This window comes from Lepidochelys kempii, chromosome 3 (assembly GCF_965140265.1).
Source record: "Lepidochelys kempii isolate rLepKem1 chromosome 3, rLepKem1.hap2, whole genome shotgun sequence".
Taxonomy (NCBI): Eukaryota; Metazoa; Chordata; order Testudines; family Cheloniidae; genus Lepidochelys; species Lepidochelys kempii.
In genome coordinates this window covers 104,017,556-104,034,927 of record NC_133258.1, presented here as the reverse complement: position 1 = coordinate 104,034,927, position 17,372 = coordinate 104,017,556, and the positions used below count along the sequence as shown (strand labels likewise).

At 42.8% G+C, this 17,372-nt stretch overlaps 1 protein-coding gene across 8 annotated transcripts in view; it reads left to right on the top strand.

The window, feature by feature from the left end:
* Positions 1-17,372, top strand: part of MAP7 (microtubule associated protein 7) — a 201,168-nt gene that overhangs the window by 170,759 nt on the left and 13,037 nt on the right. For 6 of the 8 annotated variants that reach the window (XM_073337419.1, XM_073337417.1, XM_073337418.1 and 3 more), the window contains 5 exons: positions 4,449-4,591; positions 7,027-7,121; positions 8,425-8,705; positions 14,621-14,804; positions 15,934-16,129. In XM_073337419.1, coding sequence (XP_073193520.1) covers positions 4,449-4,591; positions 7,027-7,121; positions 8,425-8,705; positions 14,621-14,804; positions 15,934-16,129 — 899 coding nt within the window. The remainder of the gene's footprint in view (positions 1-4,448; positions 4,592-7,026; positions 7,122-8,424; positions 8,706-14,620; positions 14,805-15,933; positions 16,130-17,372) is intronic. The other 2 variants (XM_073337420.1, XM_073337416.1) reach the window with 1 other exon arrangement.

The following is a 17,372-nucleotide window of genomic DNA, read 5'->3' as shown; positions in this document are numbered from 1 at the left end:
ATCTTAATCTAGTTTTAGTATCTTTACCAGTGCAACAAAGAAAACGCTCATAGGGCAGCAAGCAGCACATCATAGTCCACTATAGTATTAGGACCCAATGCAGCAAACATGATAGCCCGCTGTATGTTGCTAGAGCTGCTGTGTACTGCCCCTGCTACAAAAAAAGCATTCCGTACCATTGTATTATTTTTCCAATATAGAGCATATTACCCATTTTAAAAAAAATAATGTGGACTTGATTTTTTCAAACTATTTGCTTTATTTTGTGTTTTAAAGAAGAAAGACTCAATTAACTCTTTTATTGTGAAGTTAATATTCATCAAGAAATTCAGCTGGTTATAGTTAACTTATTTTCTAATGTTAAATTGTTCTGTTTCTCAAGTTTGGTCCCCCGTTTCAGTGAACTACTAGTATGAGTAAAGTTAAGCACCTGTGTAAGTGTTTCCAGAAGTTCCACCAACCACAAAACAACTCTTTGTTATTCCACAGAGGGGCAGAAAATAACATAGAGAATATGGTAATGTCTTTCTGAGGTAGCTTGAAAACTATTCAAAACTAAAGAGAATGTCACGGGCATGTTTAAAACAGGATGTATTACGATGGACAAGAAGCAGGTCATTCTCTGATGTATTATAGGGAAGAAGTAGTTGCACTATTTATAGATTGTAGAGATATTTTGTGACCACGCTATGGAAGTTTAATACATTGGTAACATACTGTTGCACCTCTTGAATGTTTAGGTCCAGACAGGTTTTCTTAGCCTTCTCCAATAAACATGCCTTTATTTGAAATAAAGGATATTGAAGGTAAGGGGGAATACCAGTTTTGCAAGACTATTTTTCAAAGATGCTTTAACTGAAGAATTCTCATTTTTAATTAGTCTGCAGTACAGTTCCATGGGGATAGCTTTGGGGAGGGGGGGAAGGTGGGTAATATTCTACAGACAGAACAATTAGCCATTGTGGGTCCTTTCCAGGGGCATCATGTCTTTAACAGCAAAGGCTGGTAAAGTTAGTACTGAATCTCATGAAATTCTATGTAGCAGGTAGGAAATTGGAAATGCAGCTAGTGCTTACAGTGATGACAGGAGAAAGCAAGGCTCTTAACTTTGCAAGCAATTACTCTACTAGAGCAGACGTGAAAAATTTTCAGTCTCATGCTAAGTAATAAATTGTAAGCTGAATGGAATATTGGCAGATATTTTAAGCAACATGAGTGGTTAATACACCAGGGTATTCAGGGTAGTTCTCTAGTAATGCCCTCTCTGTGCTAATTGGAACTGTACCACCCATTTTTAACAAAAAAAAAGTCTGTATGCCCATTGTTTTCCAATTTTGCCCAATTATAGCAGTAACTGCATTATCTGAGTGCTGGGCATTTCCTGGAGATTAATGATCATCTGGTGTTAATGGCCCAGGACTGTGCCCTGAGCCATAAACTCATCCCAGCCTGTCATTAATCCCCAGGAAATTACCCTGCTCCTTCATCATTATTACTTAAAGATGAACTTCAGAGCAAACATTAAAACCAAGTTAAATATGAATTTCTCTTACTAAGTAAGCTATTGAGAACACTGAGCACAGAAGTAAGTTTTAACTAATCCTCTAAAAAAAAATTCTATCAAGTAATCTTAGTACATCTTGATTCACTGAAGATACCCCATAAAGCATCATTCAGTTCCATCACAAATAAAATGACGTGCTCGACTTCTAATATTTATGATGTCACTGTCTAGGATAGCTTCAGAGAATCAGGAAGTTCCAAGAGGATTGATTCAAAGAGAGGGAAATATATATATATTTTTAAAAGTTAGTTAAAACTTATTTCTGTGCTGATGCCCCCTGTACCTCATGAGGGGATATTCAGCAAAGAAATTTGTGAAAAACTCCATTTCATGCTTGCTCTTCACTTTCTGGTGATGATCTCCTTTTAATATTTCATGAAACATGCTCATCTTAAGTGATAAAGCAAACACGTGCCCTTGCCATAGCTTTGAAGTGAGGTTAATTTCTTTATTAATGAAGTTAATTTAGTCTTCATTCCAGAAAAAGGTGTATAACTAGCTCTGCTACATCAATGGACCTTTATTAGAACAGCAGTGTGCATTTTTGTGGAAATATAATGTACATGGAAATACTCTTTCTCTCTCAGAGAGAGAGAGAGAGAGAGAGAGAGAACCTGGTAGAGAAATTTTTCCTAGGGAAAATGAGGCTACTGGTTTTTATATAAATAATGTAAAGGAAAAGGTACTGTGCAGAACCTGTACATTCTGTCTCTTCTATTGAGTAACATGCTGACTAACAAGTATTCTCACTATATTGTAAATGACCATGAGAGGAGAAACAGGAAAGGCACCTAAATAATTACACAGTTTGACCCTGTTTTCACTGTGAACTAAACCACACTGCCAAGAGAATAAGAACAGAACGAAGTCTGAGAATACTCTCTGACCAGCATTTCTGATTGCTACAAGAAGTACTTTTTTGATTCACTTTGTACCACTAAAATTCTCTTTGCATGTGTACCCTAAATATCACAAATCTAATAATCTACCATGCCCATATAATAGTCTTTGTCCTCTACAAACAGCTAAGGAGAGTTGCCGTCCCAGACACTGACTTCACTAGTTTCTGCCAAGTTGATTATGATGGTTATAATGTGCTTATTATTATAATGGGGAAAATTTAGGGGTTGTGGATTATTAAAAATGTCTTTAGACTGGCTGTTTATCTTAAAGTGTATTGATGATGATAGCAGTTTTTGAATGAGGAGTACAGACACATATTTCTTACAGAAGGAACTCTTTAAAGTGCAGTGGCTACTACAAATTGCAAACATGTATGTTTTATGCTATTTGTAAATGTTTTGCAGTGTTGATATTTTTATGTACTATGGCAGGGGTGGCCAAACAGTGGCTCACAAGCCGTATACGACTTTTTTACAGTTAAACTGAGGCTCGCGGAGCTCCACCTACCAGATTGGGGGTTGGGGGGAGGAGTTCGGGACTTCTGCCCTAGAGCGGGGTGGTGGGACTCGGGGATTCTGCCAGAGATGACTGGTGCCTGCTGATGGGGGGTGGGGAGACACACAGTTTAAAGGTTTGTCCCCTCCAAAAGCTTGAGTCCTGCCCCCCGCTTACCCTCAGCAGCCCCTCCCTGCAGCTGCCAGGTCTTAACACCACTTGGAGAGGTCATGGCAAATAGCTGGGAGCTGCAGGGAGGGGCCGCAGCAGCAAAAGCAATGGCTCTCCCTACAGCTCCCAGCTGTTTACCGCTGCCTTTCCCCACAGCTGGCCACAGCTCCCAACTTGCTGGTTCCAACAGCTGCCATGCAGGGAGGGGGCCCGGCTGCACTATGTGACCGAGCAGGGCTGGCAAACACTGGCAAAAATTGAGGGGGGATGTGACCCCATGTGCCCCCCCCATACATTGCTTCTGGCTTCTGCCCAGCAGGGACGGGGGGTGTCTCGAGACATCAGCCCTCCGGGGCACACCTGCCAGGGCTCCTGGTTTCAGCAGGAGCAGGGCTGAAGCCCTGAGCCCTGGCAGGCCCACCCAGCTCTTGAACTTCTGAAGATTGTCATATGCGGCTCGGAGGGCCAGTAGGTTAGGCCACCCCTGTACTATGGTATATCCATTTGAATGATAGCATAAAATGCATGTATATTTTTATATTACAAATCTGTTCTGATTGAATGGTACAGCAAAACAATGTATTCTGGGTAGGGTAGAAGAAGCATGCATTTATTCGGTGTCTGTTTATTTCTGAAATCTTGTAAGTTTCACCAACGGATCACAAGCTCACAAGTTATCCTTAACATATGATGTGACTTTGTCAATTTGATGTGAAGGAATGTAATTATTTTGCTAGACTGTTGAATTATATTCTCTCTGTAGATGATGAGGTGTTTTGGTCTTTGTATGTATCTCTCTCTTTCAACTTCCCCTTCCTGCCCCAACTAGTTCCTGAAAACCTAATTTTAGTCAGATTTTTGCCTAGGTTTTTTTTTCAGATTAAAATGCATGTCAATGAATGTACTAAGCTAATCAATTTCAGATCAGTAATTTTGTGTTTGTTGCTTTACCAAAACCATCACTTTAAAAATAAAAGGCAATATCACTGTCTGATGTCCATTTGGTTTTGGACACTTTCTCATCTTTGATAAATAAGAAAATTGATAAAATCTGGGATAATTTTTAACTTTCAATTTAAAAGGTATATGAATTACAATTAGAAATGTACCAGTAGCTATTTGGGGCTAACTGGAATGAGTATCAAGTGATGCTTCTGGTTTAACTTCTAAAAGTGTTGTTTATGTATTAATACCTTCTTCCTTTTCTCTCTCTGTCTCATTCTCTCTTGTTCCTGTTTCCTGCTGTTGGCTTTCCTTTGTCACTCCTCCAATGCTGTTCTATTTTAAAAAAAAAATGAAAACAACCCACACATAGTTATCCCCATTTGTCCTCGTTCAGCGTCTTGCAGCCCCATCAGCCCTCTGTCCTACAAGGCCATGAACTGTAGAAATCCAGCAGACCAAACAAAATTCTTTGTCACAACAACTGGACGTAGGAGGACCACACAGTCAGCAGGGGTAAGCATGCTAATTGTATGTAGTCTAGCAGCTGTAGCAGAACTATGTGACATGAATACACATTAGAACATAAGAAAAAGAGACTTGGATGGTTTAGGAGAATGGTAATGGAGTCTTTCACTTCTGGGTCACCAGTTAACATCATGCTAGTTGGTAACAATTATTTAACTGTAGCTTTGTGGCTTTTGTGAATTCAGTTGTTTGCAGTTCAGTTTCCTAAAGGGCAAACATCAAACTCCCAATCAGCACCATTGCTACTGACATTCTTCTTGTGTGGTATGCAGTGTTGTTGTAGCCATGTTGGTCCCAAGATATTAGAGATACAAGGTAGGTGAGGTAGTATCTGTTACTGGACCAACTTCTGGTGATGAGAGAGACAAGCTTTCAAGCTACACAGAGCTCTCACTAACAGAGGTTGGTCCCATAAAAGATATTACCTCACCCATCTTTTTCTCTCTAATTATTCTTGAGGGTAGTCTTAGCTAAGAGTAATGCAAGACAGAGAGACTGTGAACTACTCTCTTCGCCTTCGAGATGGTCCCTTTAGATCATGGTTATGGCACATTACCAGGACTGTGAAGCTTTCATTGCTGCTGCTCTGTGCTAAATTTGTCATGTGAATAGAGTATTTCAGTCTCCAAAGTTATCAGTCTGGCACTTTTTGTTGGGTTTTTCATTACAATTTTAATTAAAAAAGAAAGGTTGACATAGTTGTTTGGTGAAGAAGGCCATTTATTATTCGCAAAAGTAGCCTACTGAGCAGTTATTCCTACTATGACAGGTTTCAGAGTAGCAGCCGTGTTAGTCTGTATTCACAAAAAGAAAAGGAGTACTTGTGGCACCTTAGAGACTAACCAATTTATTTGAGCATAAGCTTTCGTGAGCTACAGCTCACTTCATCGGATGCATTCAGTGGATGCATTCCCACTATGCTGTCTATGTAATGGAGAAGCTGATAGCTGTGGTCAGATTTATTTTTAAATATGTTTAGAAAGAACATGTGGGGTTTTTTTAATTGACTGAGAATAACAGATCTACTGAGTCTCTTTCCATCTTCAATACTGCTGGTGTCGCTCTGACATACATAGTTAGACATTTCACTAATGATCCAAATCCTGCATTTTTTGTGCACCCAACAATTAATGGGCTAGGTGCTCAAAAGTTGTAAATCACCATAACTCCATGGCAGTCAAGGGAGGTATGCCGATTTACACCACCTGAACATCTATCCATTGATTTTTTTTTTAAGGCAAGTTGTCACTGGGCAAAGTATTTTCACCTGGGTCCATCACTTGCTAACATTTTTAAAAAATTACCTTTCCACTAAAACCTTGTTAACGCTAAGCTTAACTGCCCAAAGAATTTCAGGATTTATGGAGGTCAATAGGAAAAAAATAAAGGGATTGCACAAGAGATTCCTGTTTCTTCAACTTTCTTTTCCCATATTTTATAAAATCAGTTTAAGCTAATGGCTGAGATAAACACTATAGACAGCTTTTAACTAATCAAATTCCAGATCAGCAATATGTAGTGCCTTCCCCTCTGCCAGTGCTGTGCTTGATAGATTATGCTGCTCCATGAATGACAGGATGCTATCTGAGAAAAACATTTGATAGACATCCATGCACCAATCTTGTTTCCTCTACAAATTGCCAGCTATAGTTTGAATTCAATATCCCTGAAAGCTGAGGGTTTCTTATATTTAAAGGTGCTCTGACAAGTACATATGGCCCCAAATTTTGATCTACTTTAAAACTGTTATAATCTAATAGGAAATATGTTCTGAGCTCTGATAGAGATATTTTAAAAATTGCTATTGTGAGATAAGAAATTAAAAAGAAGAAAGAAAATAACTATTCTGGATAAGATTGAGCAGTGTGTGCTTTTTGGCTGCCAAGCCAGCCAGCAGAGAAGAGAAGGAGAAGAACCATATTTCAGGCCTGTGATGGCAGCTGTGGTGCTGGCAGATAAACAAGGAAACAAAATAAATAGAGCCATGTACACTTGAGCGCCATAAACAGCTTGTCAGGAAAGGGGGATGGGAACTTGCTGTTTGCCAGCTGAAGAAATATAACATTTGTGGTGAATGAAGTGTTAATTTCAAGAATCTCCACAGGTATTGCAAACAGTGGAGAGAAGGACTTTAAAAAAGGATAATTATCTGCCTGTGTGAACTTAAGACTTTGAAAAGTCTCCCGAAGCATCTTAGGATAGCACAGAGTGACTAATATGCATGCATACTGTTAAATGCTCATTTCCTGGCACAGAACATCATTACATTTGTTACAGGAGTCCCTGTTAGTGCACTTACCAACCAGGCTGCAAAATGTGCTGAGACAGCACTGATTTCTCATTTTCCTATGCTGAATGTGTAGTCCTTTGCCCATGTGAATTACTCATGCAATATGATATTCTGTTTATTTGTTGATCCTCAGACTGACAAAAAAGAAAAGGACCCCTCCTTCAGCGTAAAGAGACTTCACTCTCCTTCCAATCCCAAAACTAGATCACTAGCTCTCTCCCCAGTTTGGTAAGTGAAGTACAGACGCTGGGTTTCAGCTATATTAAGCTTTACATGTTATGCTCATTAAGTGACTCAGCAACAGAAAACACCTATTAAAATGGCAATTAAAAGAAGCTATAATCAGCAATGACCGCATCGCACCCTATGTTGGGGGAGGGGGGGCATTGTCTGGCTTGCTGGGGAAAGGGGTATACTGCTGTAATGGGGCAGGAGGTAGTGTGGCATGGACACTGTTTCAGAAGTAGAGCAGGACAATGTGGCGATGCTGACTCCTCCCCCAGGAACTGGAAGGGCTGGGGAGTTGATAAAGGGCAAGCCTGGTGGGAGAAACACCCTTTCCCCAAGACCAGGCGGAGCAGCGCCCACCCTCCTACGCTTGGAAGTGGCAAAATACCAGGTTTGGTCAGGATCCGTGGAGGGCAATCGCACTAGTCGCTCCTTTTTGGTGGGGCTGGGAAGGAATCTTTCCCTCACCGTCAGATTGGCCAAGGTGGGGCGGTTTGCCTTCCCTACAGCAGTTTCAGGGAGGGCTTTGTTATGGTGAGTAGGGAAGGGAGTTAGGCCATGATGCTGCAACTCATTATGTAAGTGTGGGGTGGATGACCACTGCAGATACTCCATAGGGAAGGGAGACAGTGACCAGATAAATGGCTTAGTAAAAGATTTAAAGGAGGTGTTTGTTAAAGGAACAGAACAGGGGGCGTTCGAGACGCCTATGACTGGCACAGCCAGGAGCTAATCCTCCCCATCCTTTATAGTCCACTTTAACCCTCATTTAAGGAGGGGAATGGTAAGTGATTGGGGACAAGGATGGAAAGAGGGAGTGGGGGTACTAAAGGAAGCTCCCCAGGCAGATATTGAAATGATCATGGAGTTACCTGCACTGTACACTTTTATCTGCCAGGAACTCCTAGACATCTAATAATAAAATTGCACCCTGGTTAAACCATATCCAGTGTCTCCTATCCTAGTTCTGGTATAGCCAGACAATGAACAAATCTTTAAAAAGGAAAGCGTCCAGTGGTCAGGGATGGGGAGAAAGGAAGATTATATCCCGTCAGTGCCCTTCTCACAGGTGTGTATTGAGGATTAATTAGTTAATGTTTATAAAGAGTTTTGAAGATTAAGTTCTGTATAACAGCTAAATATTATTATTCTGTCTCAACACGTTTCAGATTTCCTGTTGGTTGGGAGGGAGATCTCGAAGTAGTGATTGTTTGTTTTTGAGCTATTACAGCTTTTATCTATCGAGGGAATAGAAAGGTGCCCAACGTATTGCCATCATTCTGTTTTCTTTGTGGTTGAACAGGCATGCATCCAAGTCCTTGCCTTTTTTGCCTGGCACCCCCAAAGAGAGAACTTCCTCACCTAGCTCTTCCAAAGTGACCTCCACTCAGACGCGCCCTCCCTCCCCTGGCAATATCCGCCCAATCAAAAAAGAGCTGAAACCAGATAGTCTGAGAAAAGGACCAGAAAAGGAGCCTGAGAAGGCAGCTGAGGAACATACAGAAGAGGGTAAAGCAATTTCAGCAGGTGCTGGAGAATCCGCAATCGGGGAAGGTCTCCCTGTCAAACTAGAACCGGCTCAAGGTAAGGCTCAGGGATGTTTTTGAGTCCTTCTCTTTTCCTCTTCCCTTCCCACCCAGTTTATTGCATCTTTATCAGTCAACGGTACTTCTCCTTCAATAACTGGTCTGAACAGTCCTTCAAAAATTTCTTAGAACCTGTGATACATTATTGGGTTGATTCTTTACATGGCTTAGCACAACTTACACCTCAAACATGTGATTCATGGTTGACTCTCACATCCTCATGCAACGGCTTTTCCAAGCTCTGTGACAATGGAACAAGTGTTGCGTGCCATTAATGTTAGAGAGAGTGTCGCATGAAACCATCTCCTGAAGTAACCCAGGCAACAGGAATGTCCAGGTCTGCTAGTGGCTTTTTATTATTTCCCTATTGGAAATTCAGTGTCATGCAAAGATGCATTGCCCAAGGCAGGAAAATGAAATCATAAGGTTACCCAGCCTTTCATTTTTAATGGTAAGGAATTTGCTGGTCTCTGTAGTATTTTACTGCTGCAGATACAGTTCTATCCAGGTGCAGCAAGACACAACCAAAAATATGTAGGTAGCTATTCAAGTGACAGATACAAATGCATAAGAAAAACAAGATAAATAATGTTTTCTCCTTTGACCAGTGGGAGAAGCTGGTGTTCTGTTTCTGCTTATTGTTTTAAGGGACCATAGTTCTGAATGCTGAAATCTTTCTCAGAAAGCCAGCATAAAACCAGAGGGTAAGCTACATTATATCTCAATGATATAGGGCCTGGCTGATGAATGAACAGAAGCAAAGATGCCAACTGTGTTAATTAAACTAGATCTGTACCAATTTAGCCATGCTGGTACGACATGCCCATGGGAGATAAAAGCAGAATAAAGTAGAGGTAATGGAATACAAAGGAAAACCTAGGTGGGGAACAAGAAGGAACAAGCAATATAACATGGAATACATACTCCTGGGGGAATTATGCGCCAAAAAATTAAAAATTCTGCGCACAATATTTTCAAATTCTGCATATTTTATTTGTCAAAATAACACAATATAATCACACCAGTTTCAGTTATTTTTTATCATTTATTTAAAAATACCTATCAGCAAGTATGTCTCTAACAATATAGACAACAAAAAAGATTCAGAAAATGTTTTTGACAAATAGATTCCTTACTAGGCATATTAATATGGAACTCTGACTAATAATTCATTTAAACTAAAACACAGAACCGTATTTCCCGCACCCCCCAGAAGCAGTGCAAAGGCTGGGGGGAGTCAGGGGTAACAGAGGAGCTGAGGGAGAGGGAAATAATTGCTGGGAAGGAGCCTGGGTGTGAACTTGGAGGGTTGTTGGTATGGGTGGGAAAAGTATGGAACAGGTTTTTGTGGGGGGCGGAGAAGGACTGTTAGGGAGCTTCCCCCATGCAGACCCTGGCTGACTCCTAGCCTCTCCCATTCAATCAGGCCCGTGTCCCTCCACCCCCACTCAGACACCCATTCCCCCATCCCCATGTGGCCCTGCACCCCCACCCTGTCCCCATGTGTCTGAGTGCCCCCACTCTGACATCCTCTGTCCCTATGTAGCTCTGCACCCCTTCCCCCATCACCATGTGGCCCTGCACCTCCACTCCTATTCAGCCCCTGCCCCAGTCTGTTCCCCCCCCGACTAGCCCTTATGAGCCCTTGTCTGACCCCCCCGCCCCCAGCATCCCACGCTATCTGTCTCCCCATAGCCCCATCTCCTGATCTGGTCCGCTGCAAAGAAGGCTCTGCGGGGTCTTTCTCTTCTATAGCTGGCTGGGAGCTGCTGCTGTGTTCTAGTGCCATAGTGCCCTCTGGTGGGCAAAAGGCAGAACTGCAGCAACTTTTCAGCAGAAGCTTTTTTCTGTGCAAAAAAATTAAAAATATGCATGGCTCATTAATAATGTGTGTGCGCAGTGGTGCAGAATTCCCCCAGGAGTAAATACAGCAAGGGATTGCACAACCATTAGTGAGGCAGAGAGGAAAGAGATAGAATGAGATGAGAGGTTGCTGCTGCTTTTCAGAAAAGAAAAGGGGAGGCAAAGAAGAGGAGAGGTGAAAAGAATAAAAAAGAGAAAATTGAGAAGAAAAAATAATATGGAGATGGAATGTGTGAATCCATGATAATTAAATGGTGAATGGGCCAAAGGAAGAAAATACACACAGCCCTTTTATGATAGTAAATTGTATTTAGGAACAAATAATTTTTTGATTCCCCTGATACATATTTGATATCCTTGTCCATTCTAGGAACAGGGATGGAATGGTTGTTATGATCACTGATATTCCTGTTCTTTGTTACTCTGGATTCTGCATTAACATAGTCAAAGAAATCGACAAGATGGGAGGGGAGAGAATGGTACAATTTCATCAAAGTGCAGCCAAAACTCAGATCCCTAGGTGATTTGGAGGCAGGTCCATTGAAAAATGTATTAAACATTAGCAACCCTGCACGGACCCCTTCACATGCAGCTGGCGTCTACTATTCCTTTAAGATAGGAGCTGGTCCTTATCTTTTGTTGCTATAATTAATAGGTAGCCCCTAGAGCTCCAGTTTTGTCTAGGATCCCATTATTCTAGGCACTCTACAGACACATAACAGAAAGACAGTCCCTGTCCCACAGAGCCTATGATCTAAGCATAAAACAAAAGACAACAAATGGATACAATGGACTGTTGGAACGATGAGACAATGCTGGTCAGTATGATTAGCAGCTGATGTGCTGAGACTGTTCCTGATGTGTTAAGTTTTTTGTAGGCATCATAGCAAAGGAGGATTTGAAGAAGGATCATGACTGAGTTTTGCAGACATTTACGGGGCACATGAGAGAAAGCATGAAGGTGCTTGTTTGGAAACTCAACAAGTTGGTCATGGAGGCTGATGTCCTTCGCAGAGTGGAGGCAGGACTCAATATCTTGATTACATCTGAGATAATAAGTAGGGTGGGAATAGACCATGAAGGACCTTGAAGGTGAAGACAAATAGTTTGTGTTTGGTGCAGTGGAGAGAAGGGGAGCAGTGAAGAGAAGGGTAGCAGTGGATGTAAGTGGGGTAAGATTAACTTTGTCAGGGCCAGAGAAGAGGATGCTATAGTAATTGAGATGCAAGATGATGAAATCCTGGATAAGGATTTTAGCTATGTAGGTGGAGAACAAGGCCCCTATATTAGAGAGATTATGCAGGAAGAATCACCAGATTTTGGACACACTTGGATGTGAGGAATTAGAGACGGCCAAGTATAACATGATGCTCATGTTATGGGCCTGCGTGATGGTGCAGTGGTGGTGGTAGTGGCCATGGTGAGTGGTAGAGGAGGGAAGGAAGAAGAGCTTAAGCGGAATGATTAAGAGCTCTTCTAAGCTACTGGGCCACTCACCAGCCAGTACGTCAAACAAAGCTTCCAAAAGTACTCTCTTCAGGGGTCCCTCTCTTGTGGGGGGTTTAGTTCTCAGAACCAAAACAGTACAACATAAATCAAACAGATAGATAGACCAGGTCCTTCTGCCTGGCTCCTTTCCTGGCCCTTGTCCAGACTCTGTCTGTCTGTCTCTGAATGAGCTGCTTGCTGGCCTTTTATCTAAGGAGTACCTGATCCCTGAACTCAAAGCTATCACTTGGGAGGTAGCGAATTAATCACAAGTGAGGCTATGCCCAACTCCCTTAAGGAGCTGTCCTGTGCTGTTTTGGCCATGTTGAGTTTAAGCTGGACACCCACAAGGAGATGCCAGAAACACAGGTAAAGAATTTAATTTGGACAGGAGGAGAAGGGTCCAGAATGGAGAGAGAGGTCTGTGAGTTGTCAGCATAGAAATGGTAGCTGAATTTGTGTTTGCCCAGGAGATTACCCAGAGGGAAAGTGCAGAGGGAGAAGAGAAGGGGAGCAAGGACAGCTCTGTGGAACCCCAGCTGAAAGCAGGAGTGGGCATAAGGAGGATCCTCTTAATGAGAAGCTGAAGAAGTGATTAGAGAGGTTGCAGGAGATCTGAAAGCCTGTCACGGGCTCACCTCAGCCAGTGGAGCATCTTGCAAAGTGAGCTCACCTAATCCTGCATTGGTCAAATTAATGTTCCACTCAGGATGATCCACAGGGGCCTTACACTCCACAAAGTAAACAAAAGCCTTCGATTGACTTAAGCCAAAGGTTACAGTCAGAATTAGGCTCTGACCAGGCCTGGCTTCTTGGATTAAGACTGAGGAAAGACCCTTCCTTGGCTGCCCCAGAACTGGCCTTTTTTATCTGGTCTGCTGGCACTGATTGGCCTCTGCCTGCCTGGCCCTTCAAGCTGCTAAAGGGCCAAGTCTCACTAATTCCACCAGCAGCTGATTCTGAGAGGCTGCTCTAGGCAACCCGTGGAGGTCTGGGCTCACTGCCCTTCTCTTGTTACAGACAGCTTCCTGGGGCAGGGTGCTCCAAGGCAGTGGGGTCTCTGGCAGCAGGCAGGGAATGCCGAGTTCAACCCATCACAGAGCCTTTCGTTTTTTCATTTACAATGCATCAGTGACATTTAGGAGGAATCAGGCAACAATTCATCACCCCGCAAATCCTACAGCTGGCTGTAGTTTTTCACATCATTGTCAGTCTAACTATCTCCCTATACATGTCGCCGGCACTGCCAGAAGCATTGCTGCTTGTCTGGGTGCACTTCCTTCAGTTTGGCTAACATATTGATAGCAGCACCCTGAATAATGTGTGCCTGGCCTCTAGAGGAAAAAGTTCAATTCATTTTCTCTATTGTTTGTGGGGGAAATGACAGGTATTCAGAAGCCAGGCAGCCGAACAGAAATGTTAACTAATATTTTATTTAAGAAAAAGTACACTCCAGTAATAAATGTTATATGAAACAAACCAGAACTGTCAGCTCTGTCACTGGTTATGTTATAGGACCTTGCTGTGTCAGGGTTGCCCCTGCAAATTGTCCTGTGAAAACTATATTCAAGATCAGACTCAATTGCAGCTTTCAGATTGAGGCAGGGTGCACCTAACAAGCATGACATTGTGTTTTGAGGAAGGAGGAAATGGCTTGTATATGCAACTGGCCATAGGTGGACAGTTGACATCAAGGCAGATACTCACTCAACATTTTTGGAATGAGCAAAGGAGTAATTAGAATGGGGAACTGGGAGACTCCTGGGTTCTACTCCCCGCTCTGTCACTTTCACACTGTGTGAACTTGCTCAAGAGACTTGGTGTACCCATCTGTAAAGTGTGTGTAAGATCTGCCATACAGTGTTTTGAGGATTAGTTACTTGATTGTCAAATTCTTTAAGATTTTAGGGTGAAATGTGCTAAGCATGTCCCAAGTAATCTTTATGTGGGTAACAGCTGAATAACTGCCAAACCAATGCGGATCGCTGTGCTAACGGGGGCTTTCACAAGACCTCCTTAATTGGAGGGCACTTTCAGAAATGAAGGGCCTGATGGCATTAGCAGAACCCTGGCTCAGGCTCCTGAGGCCAGACAGTTGGCCAGAAGCGAGGACACAGTAATGCAAACTGCCCACAGCCCCTGCACTGCAGCCAGTACACGTACAAAAATGGGAGAGACCAACCCAAGCAGGGTCAGGCCATCTAGGAAATGGGCTGATTCAGCAACTCTCCTAGGCTTTTTCCAACATCAGAGCTCCTGTTGTCCCCCAGTCTGAGTTGAAAGCTGCTCTCTTCCCTGGCAGAATTCCACCTGAAAAGCAACTGCTCCTGTGGGTGCACGGGGGCAAAATCCCCTCCGAAGGAATCTGAACCTCAGGAGCTAATGATTTCCCCTTCTTCTAATGTATCCCTATAGGCCTGAAAATATTTTATAATCAAAGCTCCAGTACTTCCAATTGTATTTCCCATCCTCCTAGAGAGGTTTATTCAATTACACACTGTTGAGGGTCGTTATTTTTGACACCACATTATATGGATGAATTTCCCTTTCTGCCTGTTTCAGTAACTGCTCCAGCTTTGCCCCCCACTCCACCAGCAACTTCACCATCCCCTGTTTCTAGCAAGGCTTCGGCAGGTACTACTGACCCAGAAGAAGCAACAAGACTGCTTACTGAAAAGAGGCGGCTGGCCCGCGAGCAGCGAGAACGGGAGGAGCAAGAAAGGAAGGAGAGGGAAGAGACTGAAAGGTGACACCCAGATCTGCTCAGTGGAGAGGATACAGTTTAGCATCTTTGTGTCATTTTGGTAGCTACCATAGTGTTTAATATGGAGGGTTCAGAACCAATCCCTAAGGAAAAGAAGCATGAAAATCCAAACTGAAGGAATAATTGTGTCTTGTCAGGATTTGTTTACACAAGTCAAACAAGCTGAAAAATAATGAGACTAAAAATCTGAAAAACTTCTTAGCACGTGTCCCATCTGTTCATATGTGCATTTAGTGCTTTAAACAGAGAGAATGAAGGATGGAGCAAATCACTGTATCTCCAACTGAAATCAGTAAAGCTGTGATGATTTGCACCAGCTGAGGATCCTGCTCATGGCTATCTTCATCCTCATGGCTATGATAATCATGGGTGGTGCATATAAGAGGCTTGGGGAGGCTCCTGCTCAGCCTTTTCCCCTGAGGCCTTGCCCTCGCTCTGCCTCTTCCTGCCCGTGCTCTGCTTTTTCCCCCGAGGCCCCGCCCTCACTTCGCTGCTCCCTCCTCCAAGGCCTCCTGCCCGCCACTCGCTCCTATTCACCCCCTCCCCCACTTAAGGCAGGAAAAAGTGATGGGCCCTGGCCCCTCCCTCTTCTGGTACCCCTTAGCTGAGTTGCTCTGGCATCAGCACACACAGCCTCTCATTGGCTGGTCCAGCTGTGGGACTCCTCCTCCCCATGGCCATGGCCCCATCACTTTTCATGGTAAGGGATGAGCAGTGGGAGGAGGAAGAGGCTGAGCTGGGGGTGGGGGCGGGGGCGGGCCCCCCCGCAGTTCTAGGGAGCTTCCAGTGCTCACATAAGCCTCCCCAAATGAAAGTGTCAGACGCTGTGGGTTTTCATGGAGAGTGTTTTTAGATTTCCAATAACTGTGGTTTATAGGCCTTTCCCTTTTCTCATTTAATACCAAGGCTCTCCAGTAGTTCTGGACGTAAATGATGCATGTCTCACTCTCTTTTGCCTTCTCTCACCAACTGAATCACCACTTCGGGCACTAAAGCTCACCTCTGTTATATGTCACTCTGAGTCAGAAATCTCATTGTTCTTCTGTCCGGTGCTGCTGTTGCCATAGCCCAGAATCGCCCACACTCTTACCCTTGTGTTTCGTGGTCACAGGCTAAAGAAGGAGGCATTATCGCAGAAGATAGCTGAAGAGAGAGCTCGCCGGGAGGAGGAGGAGGCTCGCAGGCAAGAGGCGGAGAGGAAGCGAAGGGAGAGAGAGCAGGAGCAAGAAAAGGAAGAAGAGCTACGCCGGCAGGCAGAAGAAAGAGACCAGAAAGAGAAGGAGGAGTTGGAGCGCATTCAGAAACAAGTATGCTTCTCCATGGAGTTTTCATACCAGGCTGTGTGTTGGTGATTTGAGTTAATAATCTCATGGGCAGCTCTAGATTTCCTTTTGGATGTGCAGAGTATATTACAAATTTAAGTGACTTATGCACTGACTCTTGCATTCATAGATGGGTACAGAATAGCTGGGATGTATTTCTCTCAGAGGAAAAATCTAGCTGCGGGTGGATCTTTTTCTGTAGGACTTTTGTTTTGTTTTTAATTTACAATTAGCCCCTTGATATTATGGGCCAAATTCTCAAGTCATGTGACTCCCTTGAATTCAGTGGAGTTATACCAGAGGAGAATTTGAGCCCTACAGTTTTAACCTGCTAGATGCCAAGGTAACTTTACTATTCAGAGTTAGTTCGGGACGCCTATAAGAGAGAAGCTGAGGACTTAGCATAAGAAAGGAAATCCAAAACTCCTGAATTCTAATCCTTACTCTGATACTACCTGTTTGGGGCTCATGGTTTAGGAACAGATGTTGATACTCTTACTTATGTTGAATAGCACCATGCCCCTCGAGTAGTGTTATTGAAAGCAGTGAGACTGCTCAAGAAGGAAGGTACCACTCAAGGTAAGAGTATCACAATTGGGTATTTGAGCTTTCTGCCTCAGTTTCCCATCTGTAGAATGGAGATGATAATGCTGCTTTCCCAGCTGCAGTAGGGCTGCTGTGAGATTAAATTATTTAATATATGCAAAGCACTTAGATTCCTCTTCTATCTACATACTTATTTAACCCTTATTACCATGTGGGTGCCTCAGAAACATTAATGATTTTATCCTCTCAACAAATATGTAAATTTAGTCTGACTAGAATACACACAAACACACATTATTTATATATATATATATATATATATATATAAAATATATATATAAAAACACACACAGAGACACACAGTTATTTAAAGGATCGTATTAATGTAATTAAATTTATAAACTAATTAAGACATTTACCTGAAATTTTTCAGAAAATGTATTCTGCACTCTGAGTACATGCTGTAAATTGAGGCATATACTCTATAATATTCATATATAAAACAGGATGAAACCTTCTTAAGTGCAAATCTCAATGCATCCTTATCTAGGGAACTATTATCGTGCCTCCAATAATGCAAGACAATCTTATCTTATAGAGAAAGCCCTTCAACAGTACCTCCCAAGGGAGCCTTACATTTAATTAAAAAACAGGAAGTGTGCATATGGCTGTTTGTCATTGC